Below are 22,015 nucleotides of genomic sequence, written 5' to 3' on the forward strand. Positions count from 1 at the left end.
GGGAGACTGGGCCCAGACATTTGTTTGTTTGCACTCCAGGGTACGCGGTGTCTCTGTCGGATCATTCTGGCTCGTTATGTTTTAACACTGGATTGATATTACACCACAGGCCAGATTGGTCCACTTTGATCCACTTTTTGATCTGCTTAATCACCATGAGAAATCTTATGGAGCGTGTCTGATGTACACGATGCAAGCGAAGACACAATAAGGAGAAGAGTTACATAAATTTATAATAATAGCAAATCACATCAGATGGCGGAGGGTCGTGGAGAGAGAAACATTTCAAAGAAAGCCCAGTGCGCACAAAGGGTTTTTAGTTTTTTAAAGCTTTTGCAAACATGACATTTAGATGACTTTAATGCATTCATGTTGTCTGAGTCATGAAATGCCTACAAGACAATGAAAGAACAAGATTCAACAAGTTTGCATCTGACTGTGGCCTCCATTGAGATCACAGCTGATAGATTGTTCATACAGTAACCAAATGTAAACAAAGGACATATTATAATTGATTTTCTGTTTTCTCGTCTTTCTCCTATAAGAGCTTTTTTTCTATCCTCATGTTGAGTGATGTACACCTCAGTTGTTGTAACAGTAGCTCCGAGGGAAATTCTCCAGCTGTGTATGACGTGGGAACTGCCGTAACTGTTGAATGATTATGAGTGTTAAAATGAGCCGGTGTATTGTTTCCATACAGGAAAGGAAACACATTTATCCTCATTATTTTTTACTGTACATCACTTGTACTGCTCCGTATTGTATCCTGTGTATCTATCACATGTTGATTTACAGCACACGTTTTATATTACACAAACTTTGATCCTTGTTTGGTGTATAAACAGGTCTTTTCTGTAGGTGGTAGCTGCAACATTCAGGGTTTCCTCATGTTTCTGACAATGACTTTCTTCTCCTCTCCATTTCCTCTGCAGCCTGGGTCGGAGCTCTGGCCATGGGCATGATCTTCTTCTGTTCACCTGTGGTCAGCATGTTCACGGACCACTTCGGCTGCAGGAAGACAGCCGTCAGCGGGGCAGCGGTGGCTTTTATAGGACTGCTCAGTACATCCTTTGCAAAGTAAGCTACAGCACATTTATTATTCAAGTCATCACTACCACCAGTTTGTGCTTCTAATGTATTACTAATGTAAGGCAGTTACGACGAGCCCCAGTGCACACTACTATAACAGGCACTCGTGCACGCTAGCTACTGTATGTCATCTCGTCTCGACACATGATCAAACAGATACATGACAATGTATGTAGAGCAAGTATATAATTGGTTGGAGATTGCTAATGACTAATTTAATTTAAAAAAGAAGAAGAAGAGGAACAGACATGACAAAGATGGGTTTGCCTTTTCAAAAGTATTAATAGCAAACTGCATTATTTTTAATTTTACTTGAGTTCTTCCATAAGGGTCCAAGTGCATCTGTACTGCCTACACTGTCTACATTTATGCCCCTGGTATTACCATTAGATGTTTGTCACAGAGCAAAGCATTTGCTTTTCTGAAAAATAAATACCTTGTGATGTTTGAAAAGCCCGGAGGTCCAATTAACAACACTAAGAGCTATCCTGAGGGAATCTTTAAAGTCTTCTTCAACAAACCAGGCTGTTCTCATTGACTGATCGTACTTATACCTACAAAAGTTAATGCACTATAATTTGTATATAATCTGCGTAATCATGAGCCAGGAGGCTGTGATCACTTGACCTAAATGCATTGCAGACTGCCGGGAGGAAAGGACAAAGTCAGGCGATGTATAAAGAATGACAAAGTCTGCTTAAAGAGGCAGTCGAGGTGGTGATTGGGTCAGACAAACAAACTTGGCCTTTTGACCAAGGAGACCACTTCAAGTTACTCATGTACATAGTGACATGTCACATCACGTCGTCATGTTACTTTAAGTAGGTATACCGTGAAAATGCCCAACCATGAATGTTTTCCTAAATTGAACCTAACTGGTTGACGCACTAGTTCGTAAAATATCATAGGAACTGTTGTATAAGATATGTTGAATAATCTGGTTAAAAAAAAAAATTGTTTGCCCAAGGGATTCTCAACTTGCTTTGCCCGGGGGTCACTCTCCAAAATGACGGGAGGCCAGTTAATGAACAAACATAATTAATTCATTGCCTGTTTTTAACCTTTTAATGTTTGCAGTCCTTTATCATCTTTGCCAAGAAGCAATTCCAGATGCAACAACTGCACGCAGGTCAGGTGTGTGCAGGGTTGTTTCTAGGGTTTGAGGACGTTCAGAGTTTAGCCACTACTTGTGTCAGGAGGTCTTGGGGATCCTCTCCTTGTGTTTTAATTTGTATTTTTTTCAACAAGCACTTAAGCACTCTGACACTTAACATTCAAATTACAAAAACATTACCACTGAATTAGTTTATTTTCATTGTCCGTCCATCCATCCATTTTCATCGCCTTATCCGGGGCCTGGTTGCGGGGGCAGCAGGCCAAGCAAAGCACCCCAGATGTCCCTCTCCCCAGCAACGCTTTCCAGCTCCTCCTGGGGGACCCCTAGGCGTTCCCAGGCCAGATGAGATATGTAATCCCTCCAGCGTGTTCTGGGTCTGCCCCGGGGCCTCCTACCAGTGGGATGTGCCCGAAACACCTCCCAACAGGAGGCACCTGGGAGGCATCCTGATCAGATGCCCGAACCACCTCAACTGACCCCTTTCGACGCAAAGGAGCAGCAGCTCTACTCTGAGCACCCTCCAGATATCCGAGCTCGTCGCCCTATCTCTAAGGCTGAGCCCAGCCACCACATGGAGTAAATACATTTCGGCTGCTTGAATCGGCATTCTCATTCTTTCAGTCACCACCCAGAGCTCATGACCATAGGTGAGGGTTGGGACGTAGATGGACCAGTACATTGAAAGCTTAGCCTTTTGGCTCAGCTCCCTCTTCACCATGATGGACCAGCGCAGGGCCTGCATTGTGAATTTGACAATGGGTGGTGGGCCACCTGGCACCTTATCGCTGCATTAACATGTCTGTCATTATAGACAAATATAGCTGAAAACACAAATTTTGATTCACATTGTGAAAAAGAAAAGGCGTTTCCAGCTACCATCTTTTGTTTGGATTAGGAAAAAGTTTAAGTTTATTTACTTTATTAATCCCCCTGAGGAGAAATTCAATGTTTTCACTCTTGCTTGTCAATTACACACAGGTCCGAAAGACACACACATGCACAAACAGGACCTATACATGCACAAATTGGAGAGATGTCAGAGTGAGGGGGCTGCCCTTGGTGAGGCGCACCGAGCGGTTGGGGGGTTTGGTGCCTTGCTCAAAGGGCACCTTAGCAGTGCCCAAGAGGTGAACTGGCACCTCTCCAGCCACCAGTCCACGCTCCATATTTTTGGTCCGGACGGGGACTCGAGCAGGCGACCCTCCGGTTCCCAACCCAAGTCCCTATGGACTGAGCTACTGCCGCCCCAGTCAAAAACAGTCACAGCTTGGCAAGTCTCTTTTTTCTATTCTGAAAATGCTTTCAGAACAGCAGTAAATCTTGTCCACACTTCAGGGTTTGTCAAACATCGGCTTTTCCTTCTTTCTTTCTTTTTCCCTCCAGAAAAAACAGTTGCTTAGTTCTGTGTCTCGAATGTCATGAGGTTCAAACTGGGGCTTAACTTGTTCAAGTCTCACTGCAGCTGCAGTATGAGGAGCCTTAGGCATATAAATTCCATAGAATTTGTGTTAGGAATACTCAAATTAAACATATTCAACTTTGCTATGACAATAACCAAATCTTAGTGCCATGTACAGTAATATGAAACTGCTTTGCTCAGTTTCAATGACACAGGCTCACTAAATCATTATAGTCATGCAATAAGTCATGCTCAGCATCTGAGGTGCTTTGTATTGTTCAGGTCAGTACATTAACTCCTTATCTGGGAACACTTGGCAATATTTTCACACTCCCACAGATTTTTAGGAAGATGTCTCAACTTTGGGTGCTTTATTATCTACAAAAATCTGATATGAACAGTCAGAACAGCCAATCTTTGTTTAACCACAAGCCTTTTAATAAATGAGTCTAGTCATCTCTTATTGCTTGTTTCTATAAAAAGTCAAGTCAGTTTTATCTATACAGCCCCGTGACACAAATCACAGATTTGCCTTAAGGCTCTTTATGGTCTGTACACCATTTGTGACTTAGTGTTTTATCATAATGTTAATTATTAAAGATCATCACGACCTGTTCTTTTCATGTATTTGCACAGCTGGAATGACAATAAAGAATCCTTTATCCTTTGAGTCTCAGTTTATTGAATAATTAATGTTGCAGCAAAACACATGATCAAATAATTACCACATCATTACTTCTCTGTTGCAGCTCCCTGAGCCTTCGCTATTTCACATATGGCATACTGTTTGGCTGTGGCTCCTCCTTCGCCTTCCAGCCCTCATTGGTCATCCTCGGCCACTACTTCCGCCAGCGCCTGGGCCTGGCCAACGGCGTGGTGACGGCAGGTGCCAGCCTCTTCTCCATGGGCCTCCCAGTTTTTCTCAAAAAGGTGGTGGGACCTCTAGGCCTCAGCAGGACCTTCCAAATCCTCAGCCTCTTCATGCTGGTCCAGGCCCTGCTGGCGCTGATGTTCAAGCCTTTACTGCCTGCCGGAGGAGGCATGGGACCACCTGGCATGGGTCCTGGTCTTGCCAAACCCCAAACCCAGCCAGGGGCCACTGGTCAGGGGGGCAGCAAGTGGAGCAGGGTCCTGGGTGGGGTCAGGAAGTACTTCAACCTGCGTGTGTTTCACATCGTGACATACCGGGTGTGGGCGTTTGGAGTAGCCACGGCAGTGCTCGGCTACTTTGTGCCGTATATCCATCTGGTAAGAACAATAATCAGCATGTTTGTAGTCAAATTATAAGTGCACGTGTGCTTGCTCCTGCCTAGAATCAGCTTTGTCACATTTTGTTAATATTCAATAGATGTTAGTGGGAAATTGCATGTTGACACTTAGCTTTGTTTACTCAGCAGTCATTCATTCACAGTAGTACCTAAACATTATCTAATACAAAATTCATACCGCAACATTCTCGCATTTGTTATGTAACTGTGAAAATGTAAAAATCCTGACCTCTTTATTGATATTATAAGGTTACATAAACAGCAATAGGATGTTGATTAGTCTGAGCTGTATAATCACATCTCTCACGTCTATTGAAACGCTTCATTTTAAACCATATTTGCGTAAAGCAGTTACATCATGGTTCTGTCTTAAGTAGATATCAGCCTGCTACACAAGGCAAGAGCCTCACACCTTACAAAACAACTTAGATTAGTTAATAACTTTACTTATGCCTCATTTCCAGTGCATGGTTCAGCTGAAATCGACTCAAATCAGTTTGGGTACCAGGTCCTTTGATCTGTTTTGTTTCCCAGTGATGATAGCACCCTCTCAATGTCAGGAGGATTTTCAGCTGATCGCTGTAGCAAAATGCTTTGACATCATTTTTGATGTGACACTCGCTGAATGCTTACATCAGCTTTCATCTGCACTATGAATCTCAGTTGTACATCGAAGTATACATAGTGTTGGCTGTAGTTCTGTGGCCTGCCATTTTTAAAAATCAAGGTCAAGTAAATGAAAAGTTGCGGTCACTATAGACGTTAACTTGATTGAACAGCAGCAGGTTTGTGCAGGATTCACTGTGTTGCACAAGTATGCATACTCCCAGACCGATCAGTGGTCTGCAGTGGATAAAATGGATTGAAAGGACATTTAACTGTTTGCCGTGGTCATTTCACTCTTTGAAAAGAAAAGGACGATTGGTGTTAGTTGTTAAGGTGACAACAAACATCAGTGTCGTAAAGTGTGACACACTCACTAGTTTGAGAGCTCTGTTTTTGCCTATTCTGACACAGTTTGTCCTTATTAATAAGAGGCCGTTTACACGTACATGGTGATTTTGATAAACGGAGACATCTTCCTTCGTTTGTGCCCTTCGTTTACACGCAAACGGAGATTTCTCCTTTGAAAACGAGTCTTTCTAAAAACTCCGGCCAGAGTGGAGATTTTGGAAAACTCCGGTTGCGCGTTTGCATGTAAACTGAGATAAACGGAGTTATAGGTAGTCGACGTCACAGTATGCGCCGGAACTTGCGCCTGTGTCAAAAGTGCGACCTATGTTGCTATGGTGACAGTGGATACATGGAAGGCTTGAGCTTCTCGTTACACTGCCACCTACAGGTTTGGCATGCTCTTGTTTATATATACACGGGTAAGTGTAAACGAAGATGTTTTTGAAAACGGAGATGGTGAAATGTCCGTTTATGAAAATAGCCGGCCACGTGTAAACGGCCTCTGAGAGAAAGAATGGCAAAAATACCCACACACCAATTCAACTGGGCTGGACAGCCACAAGAAAGGTTCACAGGCTGAGATCAATTCCAAAAAAATGTCAATTTATTCAGAACATCCATGCACAAAAAGAAGGGTGCTCAAAGTGCAGTGATTTAAAACAGCCGCAAACACTTCAGTCCTTCACTATCATCGATGCTACTGACATGTGCTCCACAGAACAGATATAGACACAGACAGATTACCACCAGGTGTGATGAATCAGTCAGCTGGTGCCACTAATTAGATGAGATCAACTGTGAGGAGCAGAGGCCTGACTCTTAAATCACAATGACCTGTCCAGTGAGTATTGTACAAATCACGACATCTTCAAATACCAATGTATGATAGCAGAACATATACAAATGTATAAAAAACACGAGTATACAAAGAAAGAATAAAAAAATTAAATTAATAAAATAAAAATAAAAAAGAAAAATATATATATTTACCCACACGCACATAGGGTCCGTCCCAAGTCTCTTAAATTACTGCTAGTTATCTTACCTAGCCAACTTTGCTAGCTGTTTAGCCCCTCCCACCTAGGAAAAAATGAGAGGAGCTAGCGCTAGGAGCGATGAGCGAGCGTTGTCGGTTTAAGAGACATGAGTCGTCCTTTCCACTGAAGCGTCACGTGAAGCGATGTCCATTCCTGATGACGGCGGCACCGCTGGATCTGCTCCGTAAAGCAGCCAGCGTCTGGCGTTACTATGGGTACATCCCAAGTCTCATTGTATTCACTGACCAAAACAGTAGCCCCCACCCCCTGCCGTCATGACTCTGGTCACACACTTTTGCATGTAGCAGCCGCACATCACCGACAGTACGATGAACAACGCAACGGGTTGTGGCTGAAATAAACCTAATTGCAACATAACAATCTTGCATGAAATATCATTACTCTTTGAAGTAGGTACGTGAATTACAGCGATTCATTGCAAAGAATGCATGTAACGGGTACTTACTCTTGTACTGTTTCTCCACCATCTTGTTCAAATGTGCCAGATGTAGAGGGCGGGTATTTATACGTCATAGCATTCAGCTGAAAAACTCTTCCGGATAGGAAGCTCTCGACCATCCTAGCTCGTAGCTGCTTAAAGCTTGCTGCTAGCTCCTAGCACTAGCTCCTTGCTGCACAAATAATAGACTTGGGATGGCCTAGAAGATGGCAGACCTCGAACGACTTCTGGTTCAAGCGAGTAGCTAGCAGTATCACTATAAAAATAAGAGACTTGGGACAGACCCCATATATACATACAAGTATAAAAGGAAAAAATAAATAAATGAATAGAAAAAAATAATAAATTAATTAATAAATAATAAAATAAATGAAAAATTCAAAATAAATACATAAATAAATAAAATTTTAAAAAAATCATTTGTTTCTTTCTTCCTTATTTCCTCCTTATTAAACAGAAAAATACAATTACACCAATCCAAGCTTCTCTTTCTCACCAAACTAGCTCATTGTAAAATACACTCAATAAAAACAAAATAAAACTCACCAAAAAAGTCATAGTTAGTCTTGTTAATTTAAGTCGTAGTAGTTAGTGTAGTTAGTTCGTCCATTGTTCCAACAATCACCAGCTCTTGTTTGGTCGGAATATATTCTTAATTCACAGAATTATATTTTAAAATGTGCTGATCTGCTCACTGTTTATCCCTGCGCTGTTTGCCTCTCAGCTGTCTGCTGAGCAGTGACTCTCACTTGTTCTTCGGAGGCGGCTACAGTAGTATGACATCATGTTTCAACAAACATGCATTTAATGGCAGGAAAAGAAACAGGGAAAGAACAGAAAGATATTGCTTATTTGAAATTGTACTACTCCTCTGCTCCTTGGTTCGTTACTGCAAAACCTCACATCAGTGAGTTTGCAGTTTGCCGCAAGTCGGTTTGTCAGTTATCGGTTATAATAATACACATCAAAATGCCGCTGCTCTGACCATCGTGCCACATTGATTTGAATGGAAATGTCTGTTTAACTGTGATTATATGTCTGTGGTTTTAAATCCACCTGCTAATATTGACTCAGCTTGCTTGGAACCTCGACCAAGGTAGTACAAAAAAAAGTACCAGGTGCTACCCACAACTTTGGCTAATATAATAACTGTACCTGTTTATACCCCCTTGTACAAACTGCTTTGGCAATACTATGTTTCAAAATGGCCATGCCAATAAAGCCTCTTTGAGTTTGAATTTGAGCAGGTTGAGTTAAGCAGAGCCGAGCCGTATCATGCAGTGGAAATGTGGCATGATTTCTGTTGGACTTTCATAACACCATGATGAAGAAAGAAGTCAAAGCACAGTAATTTTGCGTATAGTATATTTGAAAATTCGGCACATGACCTTTGGCCGACTTTGGTGTGAGATAGTGAATGATGATGATGAAGTGTAAAGCTTCAGCATTTAGTTGTGAAGTTGATCTCCCTCTATCCAGATGTCGGATGTTCCAGCTCCGGCCTCCCTCTGTCAGGCCTGTTGTTTCAGGCCAGGGCCCAGATGTAAACACAGCCCCGGTCTTTGTATTGGCTCAACCACCTCAGGAAACCTCTCCTGTATGGCCTCTCTGTATCCCTAAACATGCCTATCCTATGGCCATTGATGAATGTAGAGCCCTTCAAAGCAGAGCAAATATTTCGCAAGTTCAGGAAAAGACTTCAGAGGGCGGTTTAATGTTTTGGATCTGATTTGGGGGGTCAGGGCTGAGGGGAGTGGGAGGGTCTGACCTATATGCGTTGGGTCTTCCTGTCCTGCTGTTCCAAAGGTCTGTGGATGAAGACATTTTGTTATTGTTAGACCTCGGCTTTGGGGATATGGATGGACAATTCCTCCATCCCACCAAATGCACACCCATTTGCAGCGTTCATTGAATTCTTTGGCATGAAGCACAAAAACATACGAGAAAGTTCACCTGCAGGTTGTGTGATATCTTTGTCAGCTCATTCATCATTGGTGGCATCTGAAGTGAGTTTCTCGTGCAGCACCATCACATCTAATCACCATCTAACCACATCCAAAGCTAAGGCAGCACTGTGTCTCTTCTCTCTGTGTTTCAGATGAACTTTGTGAAGGAGCAGTTCAAGGGGACCCAAAAGGAATGGGTGCTCCTAGTTTGCATCGGAGCTTCATCTGGGGTGGGACGCCTCGCTTTCGGGAAGATCGGAGACCACATTCCTGGTCTTAAAAAGATCTACATGCAGGTAAGGAAGTGCCTGAAGACATGAAATATGGGCAGGTCATTTTTTTTCTTTTATGGTTTGCTTGTTTCAGTTAAAACTCATGAAGTTAAAAGTGGTATGTGGGCGTGGAGCGTTGAGTCGTGATTGAAACTGGTTTAATTTTAAGGATTAAGTGTACTGTTTTACAGTCAGTCAAAAAGTTTGCGCTATATGTTGCTGCAAACCACAAATACATTACATTTGCTTAATATGTATCATATCAACATTTCTAAAGTAATGTAATACATAAGTTATGTCATTGGGAGCTTAAGAGGATGATGGATGCAGACCACTGTTCAAAACCAAGAACACGGGTGTTTTCACCAAAACATCCTGCCATTTCCTAGCATCGTTTGAGCCACCAAAACCTGTGTGTTTTTCACCAACACATCATTGCATTTCCCAGTGAAGTTTGAGCCACCGAACCTGGGTGTTTTTCATCGTCAAATTGTTGTATTTCACAGTGATGTTTGAACCACGTAACCCTGTTGCTTTTTATTGACACATCGCGGAGTTTTTTCCAGCTGCATTTGAGCACTTGAATCTGGCTGTTTCTAACCAGTGTGAAGCAGCATTTCCTTGTTTTCCAGCACCACACATTGTTGCGTTGCCCTGCATCGTTTGAGCCATGTAACCTGGCTGTATTTTACATACATATTCCGGCATTTCCCAGTAACGTTTGAGCCACCTAACCAGGGTGGGTTTCATCGACACATCATTGCATTTCCCAGTGTCGTTTGAACCATGTCACCTGGGTGTTTTTCATCAACACATTGCAGCATTTCCCAGCACCATTTGAGCCACCAAAACCTCAGTGTTCATCACCGACACATTGTCGCGTTTCCCTGCGTTGTTAGAGTCACATAACCTGGGTGTTTTTCACCAACGCATCGCAGCGTTTCTCAGCAGTGGTTTGAGCCCCTGAACCTGGGTGTTTTTCTCTGACCTGTGCCTTTTGTGCTACCAAACGTGGGTGTTTTAACATTAAACGTGATATTTTCTTAAGAGTAGCCAGTTAACTTTTGTGCCTAAACCTAATAACATCTCCACCACAGCATTGTGGAGAAGTTTCAGCGTATCTGCTACAAAATGATGTATAAAAGTAATGCATCTGTGGGTTATAAAAATGCACATTTTTCCTGGTGACTGGGTTGAGTCAACAGTAAATGATGTCTCATTTCTAAATTCCGACGCTTTATGATCACTGCAATAAACATTCCTGTATAATTACATTCTTATGCTAGCTCGTTAAGTAAGAATGTGTTATTAGAACTAACATTTTACATTAAAGTCTCCACATCAACCTTTACCTCAGGGCTATTCAACTTCACTAACAATAGGGCCAAATATGAAAATCACTGGGAGTTTGTGGGCCGCACTGAATATTTGTCAACTAATGGCTAAAATAATAACTCTTAATAATAAAGAAGGCGACTTTTTTTTAAACAAAGGTCCATATTTATATAAATGTCATGTTCAAGGTGAATACAACAAAGCCATCAGACCACAAATGGGACCGTTTTCACAATAGGCTAACATCAGATAAACAATTCCAAACCATACCCACAGTCAAATGTATTAGGGCTGGACAGTAAAACAGGGAAAATAAAAAAACATAAATAGGTCCATATTTATATAAATGAAACTGTTCATAACAGCCTAACATGAGATAATGAATTCTAGCTGCACAGTAGAACAGACAAAAATAATTAACATAAACATAACTGTTGTCACAGAGAGTGATAAAAGTTCTCCCTCAGACTGCAAGTGCTGTTTTAAGCAAAGGAGAATTGCACATAAACCGTTTAAATCTGAGGGATGCTGTCATCAATAGTATGTAAAATTCTCAGTCAGTTTTGTCATAACATATTTCAGAGATATATTTGTCAGAGACAGTATCACATGCCTCCTGTGATGTAAAAAATGGCATACATCACACTGCTGTCATTTTAAACACATTCAGGTTAATGGGAAAAATTACACTGTCTTGCCTTTGCTATTTCAACATAGTTTGGCTCATATGTAGTGAGGGCAATCCTCAGACACTCATGCAACTTCTCACTGGTCATGGAGCAACGTGCTCTTGTTTTTATGGCATTCATATGTGAAAAGCTGGACTCACATGTATAAGTGGACCCAAACATTGTCACTATTAGCACGGCCACTTTCTTCACTGTGGGTACTGGAATTTGTTAACATGGTTACACCAAAGGTCTCTGCACCCTCAGACTGCAAGTGCTGTTTTAAAGCAAAGAGGCCTGCACATCAACCATTTCCATCTGAAAAATGCTCTCAACAATAGAAGGCATCACCACTTTTACTTTTGCACAAAAGCCTGCCTCGGGTTTGACAGAAAAGGGGTCACGAGCAAAGTGCAACACCTCAATGGGAATGCTGAACCCTTGGAATCTCTCAGTAAAGTTCTCAGTCAGTTTTGTCATGAAATCTGTCATGATGGGCGTTATTTGTGCCCCGGGTGCTGTGTTCATGAATCCACGCAGTCTTGGAAAGTGCAGCATTTCTCTTGATGTTAGGTCTGTTGAAAAGATGGTTAACTTTGTTTTGAAAGCACAAAGCCTCTCAACCAAATCAGCAATACACTTTTCTCGTCCCTGGAGCTCAAGATTCAGGGTGTTCAAGTGTTTAAAAATGTCACACAGAAAGTTCACCTCCGCCATGAACTGTTCATCCAGCATTCGCTCCAGGAGGCTTGCTGCCCGTTTGTGTTTACACACACGAAGGAAAGACACAATCTCCTGGTGGAGGTCACAGAAACGGTCCAGGACATTTCCTTGCTAAGCCACCTGACATCGTTATGAACAAGCAAGTCCGTGTGTTCCGCAAACATGTCGGCGAGCATCATACGGAAAAGACGGTGTTGTAGGCTGGAGGTTGAGCGGATGAAATTCACAATGTTCATGACAGTGTCCATGGTGTTTTTCAGATCACCGCTTAGCTTTGAACACAACACAGACTGATGAATGATGCAGTGTAAAAACTGCATGTGTGGAGCTACGGTTGACAGCCTCGCTGTCAGCCCTGGTAATCTACCAATCATAGCTGGAGCGCCATCCGTGACCAAAAGGCAAACTTTCTGTAAATCCAGTTCATGCTCATTAAAAAATCCGACAATCTTTTGAAACATCACCTCACCTGTGGTGTGTCCCTCCATTGGAATAAGCCCCACAAGTTCCTCTCTAAAGCAGACTCCGTTGTGAAATCTGACATAAACGCACAGCTGAGCCATGTCAGTACAGTCAGTTGATTCATCCACAGCGAGGCTCATAAAATCTGTTTTTTTTTCAGGTCATCCAAAAGCTTCGTTGACACATCCTTTGCGAGAAGTTCCACTCTGCGAAGAGTTGATGTGTCCGAGAGAGGCACTTTTTTAATCGATGAGACGACGCTTTCCTTCACTTTTTCATCAATAACGACTTCATCAATGACAGCGAGCATACAATCTTTAACCGTCTCCGCCTCTGTAAAAGGCTTCTTCTGCCGTGTTAGTGTCCAGGCTACTCGAAGGGATGCGATCATAGCCCTCTCTTGCTCCGTGCAAAAGCGTCCAAGGGCAACCTGACATTGTTGAAATGAAGCTAGCAGACGTTGTACTTTACTTCGCCTTTCATCCGAGCCCTCTGGAAATCGCGCTGAAAAGGAACCGTGTATTGTGTTGTAGTGCCGCTTCAGGTTGTATTCCTTCATAACAGATATGGATTCATTGCACAGTAAGCGTACCGGCTTCGTACTCGTTGTGGCTGGCAAAAAAAAGAAATATTTCTCTGTCCATTCGCTCTGGAACTGGCGGTTTTCTGAGTCAATTTTCCGCTTCTTCGGTTTTGAGAGCACCATGTTAGTGCTGACCTCCGCTGACCGCTCTCGCCAGGCAACTGCAGAGCAGCGATGTGATTGGTGCGATTGGCTGCGACTGGCTGCGTGATTGGCTACATACCATTCACCCGTATATCACGAGATTTACCACAGAATGTAGATATTTATGAGTTAGATCAGAACCGTTGTTGAATAATTTTCCTACATCACACACTATTATTTACTGGCGGCCTGGCGGGCCATAAAAAAAATCAAAAGGGCCGTATTCGGCCCATGGGCCGCCAGTTGAATAGGCCTGCTTTACCTGAAGAGAAGACTAAGTGTTCAAAATAAACAGTTTTGTTTTGTGGCTCTGTTCTGTCAAAAGCATGATGTAGTGTCACTATTGATTTGCAATCTGCGTGATTCATAGTCTGTCTTTAATGGCGTATAGGCTGCAGGTAAGCATGACACAAATGCTAATTTGCATACATTTACAGTACCAGAATAAAAAGCTTTGGTGTTGCCAAAAGAATTACCCACCTGGATAATAGCAGTGGCGATGATTCAGTGCTGAGAAAATGGAAGCACAGCAGTTCAGAGTGGATGTGAGAGGTGAATACAAACAGAATCTGACATTTCTTGCTGGTGTGTAAGTAGCTCCTGCTGAATGCAAACACACGGTTGATCCATAGGATGTGTCATCCAGAACCACCACACCCAATCTGCATGTTGTTAATCAAGTGTGTTGTTCAGCGGAGGGACACTGAGTCATAGACAGACGTGAGATGCATGCTGAAACTGTGCAGATATAAATACTCAAAATATATATTTTTCTTCAGAGATTTTTTTTGGGCCTTTTTGCCTTTAATGGACAGGACAGATTGAAATGAGGTGAGAGAGATCACCTCTGTACATGGGGCGCCGGCACTATCCACTACGCTACAGACGCCTAGAAAATATATATTTTTCTAATGCTGCTTTAGCACAACAGGACATTTATACTGTGCAGAGAAAAGGTTTTTCCTCATACAGAAACACAAACTGGAGTCTTTTTATAGATGGAAATGTTTGTTCTTTTTTTTTTTTTTTTATCCAGTGTATTTTTAAGAGTTGCTTTCTTGTACAATGTGGTAATTGTAAAGGGTTTCAAGGTAACACTTCAGTTCATTGTTAAGGCACAAAACCTTTCTTCACAGTTCACAGTATTAAACTTATGAACTCTCTGGGCTCAGTGTAATGCAACCGCATTAGCCAACTGTTCACACACAGCACAGACCTAAATTCCTCGCTCAGCCTATAGAACAGATGGTGCGATTGAGAGGTTTAGAAATTCTTTAGCTTTATATTCCTTTATCTCAGTCGTAATCTGCACATAACACAGCTTTCAAAAGCCACACATTTGATCTAAATTTTTGCAAATGTACTGGAAAACAGCAGCTACCTATTTTGTAATATTAAAGTCAGTTTAATGGTGGAAAAATATTTTCAGCTTTTGGTTTTCAGTGCTCAGATCCCCCTCTGTGTAGCAAGCTGTTCACGGGCAAATCAGTTTATCTTTATCACATTTTTTCCTGACTGAAATATGTAGGTTTATATGAAGTCCTAATAGTAGGTGGAGGGTGCATTCTGTCGCACAAGTAACAAAATGTTCACCATTACATCAGAGGGCCTGGGGGCCTGTTCTCCATGTACGAGCACAACAAGCATAGAAACTGAGCCAACTAATAACAGTCCATACAGTCTCCCCACACCTGCCATCAGTGTGTCTGTTGGCAGTGAAGAAATCAAACACTAGAAACAAAGCAAACACTTACTGCAGTTATGGCCCGTGAAACAGGCAGCCATGTCCTTTAGAATACACATAATGGAGACTTAAAGCTTAAAGGTAGAGTGTGTAAGATTTAGGGGGGTTCAGTGGTGCCTAGGATTACAGATTGCAACTATCTAAAACTTCTGGTTAGAGCTCCTTCAGTTTCATTGTTGAGATTTTTCACTGGGAGCCAAATTATTCGCAGAGGTCTCTTCATCTCCAAGACAAACATACGAGATGATTTAAATCAATAAAAACACTGAATGAAGCAGTTTCATGTTAAAAAAAAATCAGTGTTTCTTTGATGCTGTTTGACTTGTCAGAGGCTGGCCGCTTGCCAAGAACCTGCTAATGTGTGCTCGCCTTTTTTTTTTTCTGCGAACTTAAGATCCAGACTTTCAGGAGGTTCCCAGCCAGCACGGGACGTTACGTCAGAAAGACATCGGACTCTTACATCAGACAGGCATTAAATTTTAGTTGGAAAGAAAATTGGGCTGACGAAGTTTTAAATGTCTAATAATGGTAAAAATTCACGTTCTGTGGGCGTTACCGATTCAAAGTTTTGCTCTCCATACCAAAAGACTAATGGTTGTTATGCTAAGTCAGGATGAAGTTGGCATGACGCGTTTAAAAGGCATTGAATTTTGGTTATTTAACACAACTTAAAACCAACAACATATCAACGTCATTTGTTGTCAGTTTTCTGTATTAGATGTTGTCCTGACATAGAATTTTGTTCACCTGACACCACAACCTAAAGTCAACCAAATATCAACATCTTAAGACGTGTGGGGTTTTTTTTTTGTGACACAATAGCATAATAAAGAAAATGAAATAATTGGAAAATAATAAGAGCTAACGAAACAAAAACTGCTTGGGTAAATACACATTTTAACAGCCTTAAGGATTAGTGTATCTATTGATTATTAATTCAGTCCAGTGTCGTCTTTTTGAGTCTTGTGTAGAGTCCATTCTCCCCATTTTCTCTCTAGTTGTGCTTCTTGTCGTCTCAGTACATGTGTCAGTTTTCCATGAAAAAGATTTCTTCCACAGTTGTTAGCCATTGGTCCTTCGTTGGTGGTGTTTCTTTACCCCAGTTCCTCATGACAGCTTTCTTGCTTACTACTAGCAATATTTTGATCGAATATTAATCACTAGCAATAAAATTTTCTTCAGAAACTGCTACCAACCTTATATCCTAGTGTGTACATAAGCTCTTTACATAACATTTCCCAAAATACAGTTATGTTCTGACATTTCCAAAAAACATGAGAGTGGTCAACATCAAAAGACCCGCTCTCTCACCAACATGTCTTGCAACTATGGAGATGCTTGCTTTTCAGTTTTGGTGTGATAAAGAAAAGACTCCGATTCTTTCATGAAAATTCCCTCTAGGTTTGCAAATTAGTGGTTAAATGGTGTATTTTCCACATATTTTGCCAATCTTTGTCTGAAATTTCGACATTGAGTTCAGCCAACTGGGTTTTTACCGGGAGCTAAATTATCTGCAGAGGTCTCACCCTCTCCAAAACAAATGGACGCGGTAATTTAAGCCGATAATAACACAGAATAAAGCAGTTTCATGTTAAGAAATCAGTATTTTTCTGAGGCTCTCATTGCCGAAGGGTTGCGAACTATGGTGGCCAACATGAAAATGCGAATGGCCTGTCTAGCGCCAGTGTTTGGTTTGTCTGGTCTGGGCTACTTTAGAAACATGGCGCTGGAACATGGCAGACTCTATGAACGAGGACCCACTCTTTATGTCAATATAAACGGCTCATTCTTAGGTAAAAAAAGATTCTTATGGCTGTGGATGTTTGTTTGCTGAAGTTTTGTTTTTGCAGTGTTTTCCTTTCTCTTTTTATTGCACTGATCTGTATCAGGCTCTTAATTTCGTTGTATTCGGTGTAATGACAATAAAGGCTTTATATTCTGTTGTGTCTGTTTCAGGTGGCGTCCTTCTTTGCTTTGGGCCTGATGTCCATACTGATCCCTCAGTGTTCAGTGTTTGAGGGGCTGGTGGCTGTGTGCGTGTTCCTGGGGCTGTGTGACGGCTGCTTCCTCACCATGATGGCGCCTATAGCGTTCGAGCTGGTCGGGCCCATGCAGGCCTCGCAGGCCATAGGCTACATACTAGGCCTTATGTCTCTTCCCATGACTGCGGGTCCACCCATCGCTGGTGAGAAGCAAAACATAATGCTGATTTATACAGTATAACTCAAAGATGTTGGCAGTAACAGCACAAAACAAGCTGATTGATAGAGTAAAAGTGTATGTACAGAGCGAAGGGAGAGTAAGACCAATGCAGCGGAGGATAAATTGTACAGTGGATTGTATTTACTGTAGAGAGGTTTGGGCTCGTGGCCAACTGCAGGCTGTCTCTAGAGATTTGTCTTCAGGGGGAAAAAGCACATACAGGGTCAGATCTCAGTTCTCAGCTCCCCTTATGTCTCCTCTTCCTCCTCCCTTTGTCCTCTTCTCTCAACTCTCTCATGACATGAGCGTATAGAAGAGCACTGAAGGCAGACCATTAATTTGATGACTCAGGCATACTCCTGCTCTCTCTTGCCAACTTCTTTCAGATCTCACACAAACCTCAACTGCTTTTACTAGAAAACACTCTGCCTCCCTTTTGTGGCCACAGCTCAGCATGCCAGAAGGTTTTTATTATTAGTTTGAGATATTTGTCCAAATTGAATTTCACAAGCTCAAAACAAAACAAACGAAAAGCCCAATGTCACATGGCAAGAGTATTGAAGTTCTTTGACGAGGAAACCACGGGGATAGTAGTTTCATCATTAGTCTAAAGCCACTGGAATTTCACCTGCATAACCTGCTACAGTGGGATCACTAAAAAATCAAAAGAGTAGCTTTGAAAAGCTCAGAACAAACTAATGAGGGTCGTTTTAATCTCAGTCCAAGAACACATAATAGCCCAAACCATTTTAAAGAGCTGAACTGGCTCCCTGTTGAATGCAGAATAGTGAGCAAGATTTTACAAGCTCTGTGTGCGAGTTTTTGATATCTGGTATTTTCTGTATGTTCGGAACTCTCATGGCCTGAATATAAGGGCTAGTGTCTCTAACCTGAAATAAACCAATCTGAAAAGCAAAGTAGGGAGAAGCACATTCCTCTAAAGAAAAGGGGAATGAAATTCCAAACAAGATTAAATATGCCCATTCTAAATCACTGAATAGTTTTAAAAACAACTAATAAAATGAATGCTGGATAATCACGTACAATGAAACATCCTTTCTATGGCAGCTCTAAGTTTTGGACTGCTTTTTGAATTTGTGTGGGGTTTTTTTTCTTTTATGACTGTATAATATTGATTGATCTTTGATTAAATATACTAGTATCAAAATGGGATATTAGTAGCAGATACATGTCATCCCCCTTTGAATGCCCAACCCTAACAGTGCCCCCTAGCCTAGACTTCAGGGGTCTCATTTATAAAACAGTGTGTAGGATGCATACTAAATATATACGTATAGTCAAAAGCTAAAAAATGCTGTGCACCAAAAGATATTCAACAGTTTCTACAATTAGGCTTCCATCTCACCATCTGCCTTGCCAATTTCCTGTCTCCAAAATGTTCGTAAACATGGGTCAAAGTTTCTCCCATCAAGTCTGTTTTAAAGGTAACAACTTTTACATTAGAAGTGGTGTACGCCTCTTTCAAGCCTGGTTTCGTGTGTTCGCTATGTTTATAAATGAGATGCCATGACTGCAATGAAAATAAGTCATATGAGTTGTCAAAGTCAATGACAGCCCATTGTTTGTGACAGCCCATTATTTAGAGATCCCAGTACTCCGAAAAATGTCTGAATGGACTGATTGTCCATTTGTCCGACAGCCTGTCATCTTGAAAACAATAGGCCATTACTTGGAAAATACTCACTCTATAAACAGAAGCACAGGGCTAATTATTATTCAGAAAAGACATATTGGACCTGATTAGCTAGTACTTGCTGCCTTCATTGGTTGGGTTGTTTCGGTTTAGGAATGAGGAGTGAGGTTGCTTAGGGTAAGAGTTTCAGGGTTAGGCAATCAGAGGTAGAGTAGGGCGCGTCATGCCTTCATCTTAGTAGGAAAAAATATTGCAGAAGCAAGGCTGTCAGACTCACAGTCCTAACAAACCTTTTGCCCTGTTGTTATTATATAGCTTTCCATGCAGCAGTGATATTATAGCTTAGTATAATGGCAGAGTTGGCAGTTCAGCGTGCCGAGATGCCACTAAAACTTCAAAAAGTATGGCTATGGGTTTAGACTGAAGTACTTTATTGGTATCAGTACCACTTTAAGGGTACTGATACTGACACTGGTGTCGTAATTTTTGAAATTGTACCCAACCCTATTTGTTGGATTGGAGGTTTGATGTTCGGAGTAGCCCAGTGTAGTTTGTAAGTTGCCCGACAGCCATATATACATACCCACGTGATCCAAGTCAACCAGGGTAAAGAGGGTCTGAAACATTAGGAGGCTGGGCTGACTGCAAGGAGATTGTTCATTTTCAGAGAAATGGACAGGCTGTCGGACAGTGGGCTTTCGGTCCAATGGGACATTTTTTTGGACTTGGGTTTCATGAACAATGGCATGGCACAATTTCAGAATTCCAATTTCTGTTTTAGATTATGTCTTTGGAGAAAGCAATATACTGATGTGTATTAATTACATATCCAAAGCTATGCACAGGGATATCCATACAGTATAGCAAACAAGACCTGAAACAGTTTGAAACAGTGGATTAGTTAACTGTTAGAATTATTCCAGGCTGTGGGAGTTTTCTGTGGTCATTTCTCAGCTTTGTAGTGTATATATTTTTCTTTTGTTCTCTTTATACGATCTAAGCAGTTATTTGTGGATGAAACATTCTGTATTTTCGAAGGCATACATACATAAATTCTAACAATATGCTAGTTTCAGACTTTGATCATTTTGGTAATGTAGCTGCTGTTCACATTTGGAAATGTGTGATGCAGTACGTGCAGCAGAAACCTTTAGACTGTGAAGAGCTTTGTGCTGAGAAAGAAGATGCAATTACTTTTTGCCACCTGTTGTTGTTCTCAACAGCTTTTACTTATTTTTAGCCTGAAAAGTGTCTACCTTTGTCAGTGACTACCACCTCATCCAGTGCATGTGGAGACTAACCACCCAACTGATAGCACTTTATGTGTCTGCACACAAAGACCTGCATTCAGACACAAAGCACAGCATAGTTGCATATGGTTTAAATTGTTCTTTTGGCTGACCACAGATGTAGATGTTATCTGCTGTATACAAATTAACTGACATGATGCGGACTATTATAATGTGTAGTATATACATATTATATGTAATTATTACATTGTGTTTATTATTTAATAAAAGTCTTGCATTTACTCTGCACCCAAAACAAAGGCAGCTATGCTCCTCAGAAGTCTGAATGTGATTACCTCCATGTTGTTCTGTACAGTCTGTACAGTTCATGAGGAAGAATGCATATGGTACAGGCAACAATGTGAGTGCACACCCCTCCCGTTGCTCCCACGTCACAAGCCCAGCGGTAGATTAAACATGTAGTGCAGTGTGTTAAACTCGTTGACCTTGTTTTCTCACTGTCAGTACAGCTTGTTTGCCTTAGCTCACGTGCAGATAAATATAGAATGTGGACATACGTACTGCAGACAGGGAGAGGTTTTAGTGCTGTGTTTCATCACAATAGTTAGCAGCAATAGTCCTTGCTGACCTCCACTGCTGAAATATGTCACAGAAATGCTGTTGCTACTTATGTAAGCAGGTAAAGACCCTTTCAAACAGATGGAAGTGCATTAATAAGTCATAACAGCTGCCAGCCAAAGCTAAGGAAATGTCACTGTAGTCGGTGCTGATGATGTCACAGTGTACTGACACACACTGGAACACACTTTAACAAACCTGCAACAAAATGGGACATTAAACCACAAGAGGTCAGCAAAAATAATATTTGTAGCTGCTGTTATGTTGCTCTTTTCAGAGCAAACGGACATCATGCTTTCTCTCCCATACTTACATGATAACATTGATACCACTCACGCTCGTGTAATGAGTACAGAGCTGGAGCCAGGGTGCTATTAGCCTAGCTTAGCATTAAAGCCCAGAGCAGGTGGGGGAAATGGTAAAAACGTTAAAATGTAAAAATATGCCCACTCGAGTAGCACCTTTAAAACAAAGCTAAGCTCAAACATGTATCAGTTTTTCACGTAATGTTTTTATTTATTTTCAGCCGCAACCACCGATAACAGCTAGTAACCAGGGGAGTGGAAGATGAAAAAATACACCGCACAAGTTTAATTTTGACCAGCGAAAATAATAAATTTGCTTTTGTGTCACATATACATTGGTGTCAGTACAATTCAGAGGCAGTGATACTCAACCTGTGGCCCCAGTAGGGTGCCCAGTGGCCTGTCGACCATTTCCTATAATTCACAGTAAAAATAAATTGATGCACATTGGGTTTTTTTTTTTTTTTAAGTCTAAATAAGGTGCCAGGCTGTCGTAAAAAAAAAAAAAAGCATTAAAATAGAGCTTGTACCGGGGATTCAGCCTGTAAAACAGTACCAGGGAGGATCCTCCCGACCCCCCAACAAAGGTGCAGGCTAATTATTTATATATTATGTAATTATTAACTTGCAACTTTTCAAGCAGAATTATTTTAATACACTGATCAGTGGTAAACCAAGCCTGAATACGACTTAAGAAGTCTTGATCTTAAAATTCTACCTAGGTATTTGCTTTTAAATGAAGTAAAGAATCAAACATAAAAATAAATTTGAAGGTTTTGTAAACC

General features: G+C 41.4%; 1 protein-coding gene across 1 annotated transcript in view; it reads left to right on the top strand.

Annotated features, from left to right (window-relative positions):
* slc16a2 (solute carrier family 16 member 2) overlaps positions 1 to 22,015 on the top strand; it is a 46,487-nt gene that overhangs the window by 14,976 nt on the left and 9,496 nt on the right. The window contains exons 2-5 of the mRNA XM_049585313.1: positions 933 to 1,077; positions 4,355 to 4,853; positions 9,423 to 9,566; positions 17,158 to 17,386. Of these exons, the coding sequence (XP_049441270.1) occupies positions 933 to 1,077; positions 4,355 to 4,853; positions 9,423 to 9,566; positions 17,158 to 17,386 (1,017 nt within the window). The remainder of the gene's footprint in view (positions 1 to 932; positions 1,078 to 4,354; positions 4,854 to 9,422; positions 9,567 to 17,157; positions 17,387 to 22,015) is intronic.

The sequence above is a fragment of the Epinephelus fuscoguttatus genome, linkage group LG9 (genome assembly GCF_011397635.1).
Source record: "Epinephelus fuscoguttatus linkage group LG9, E.fuscoguttatus.final_Chr_v1".
NCBI classification, from domain to species: domain Eukaryota; kingdom Metazoa; phylum Chordata; class Actinopteri; order Perciformes; family Serranidae; genus Epinephelus; species Epinephelus fuscoguttatus.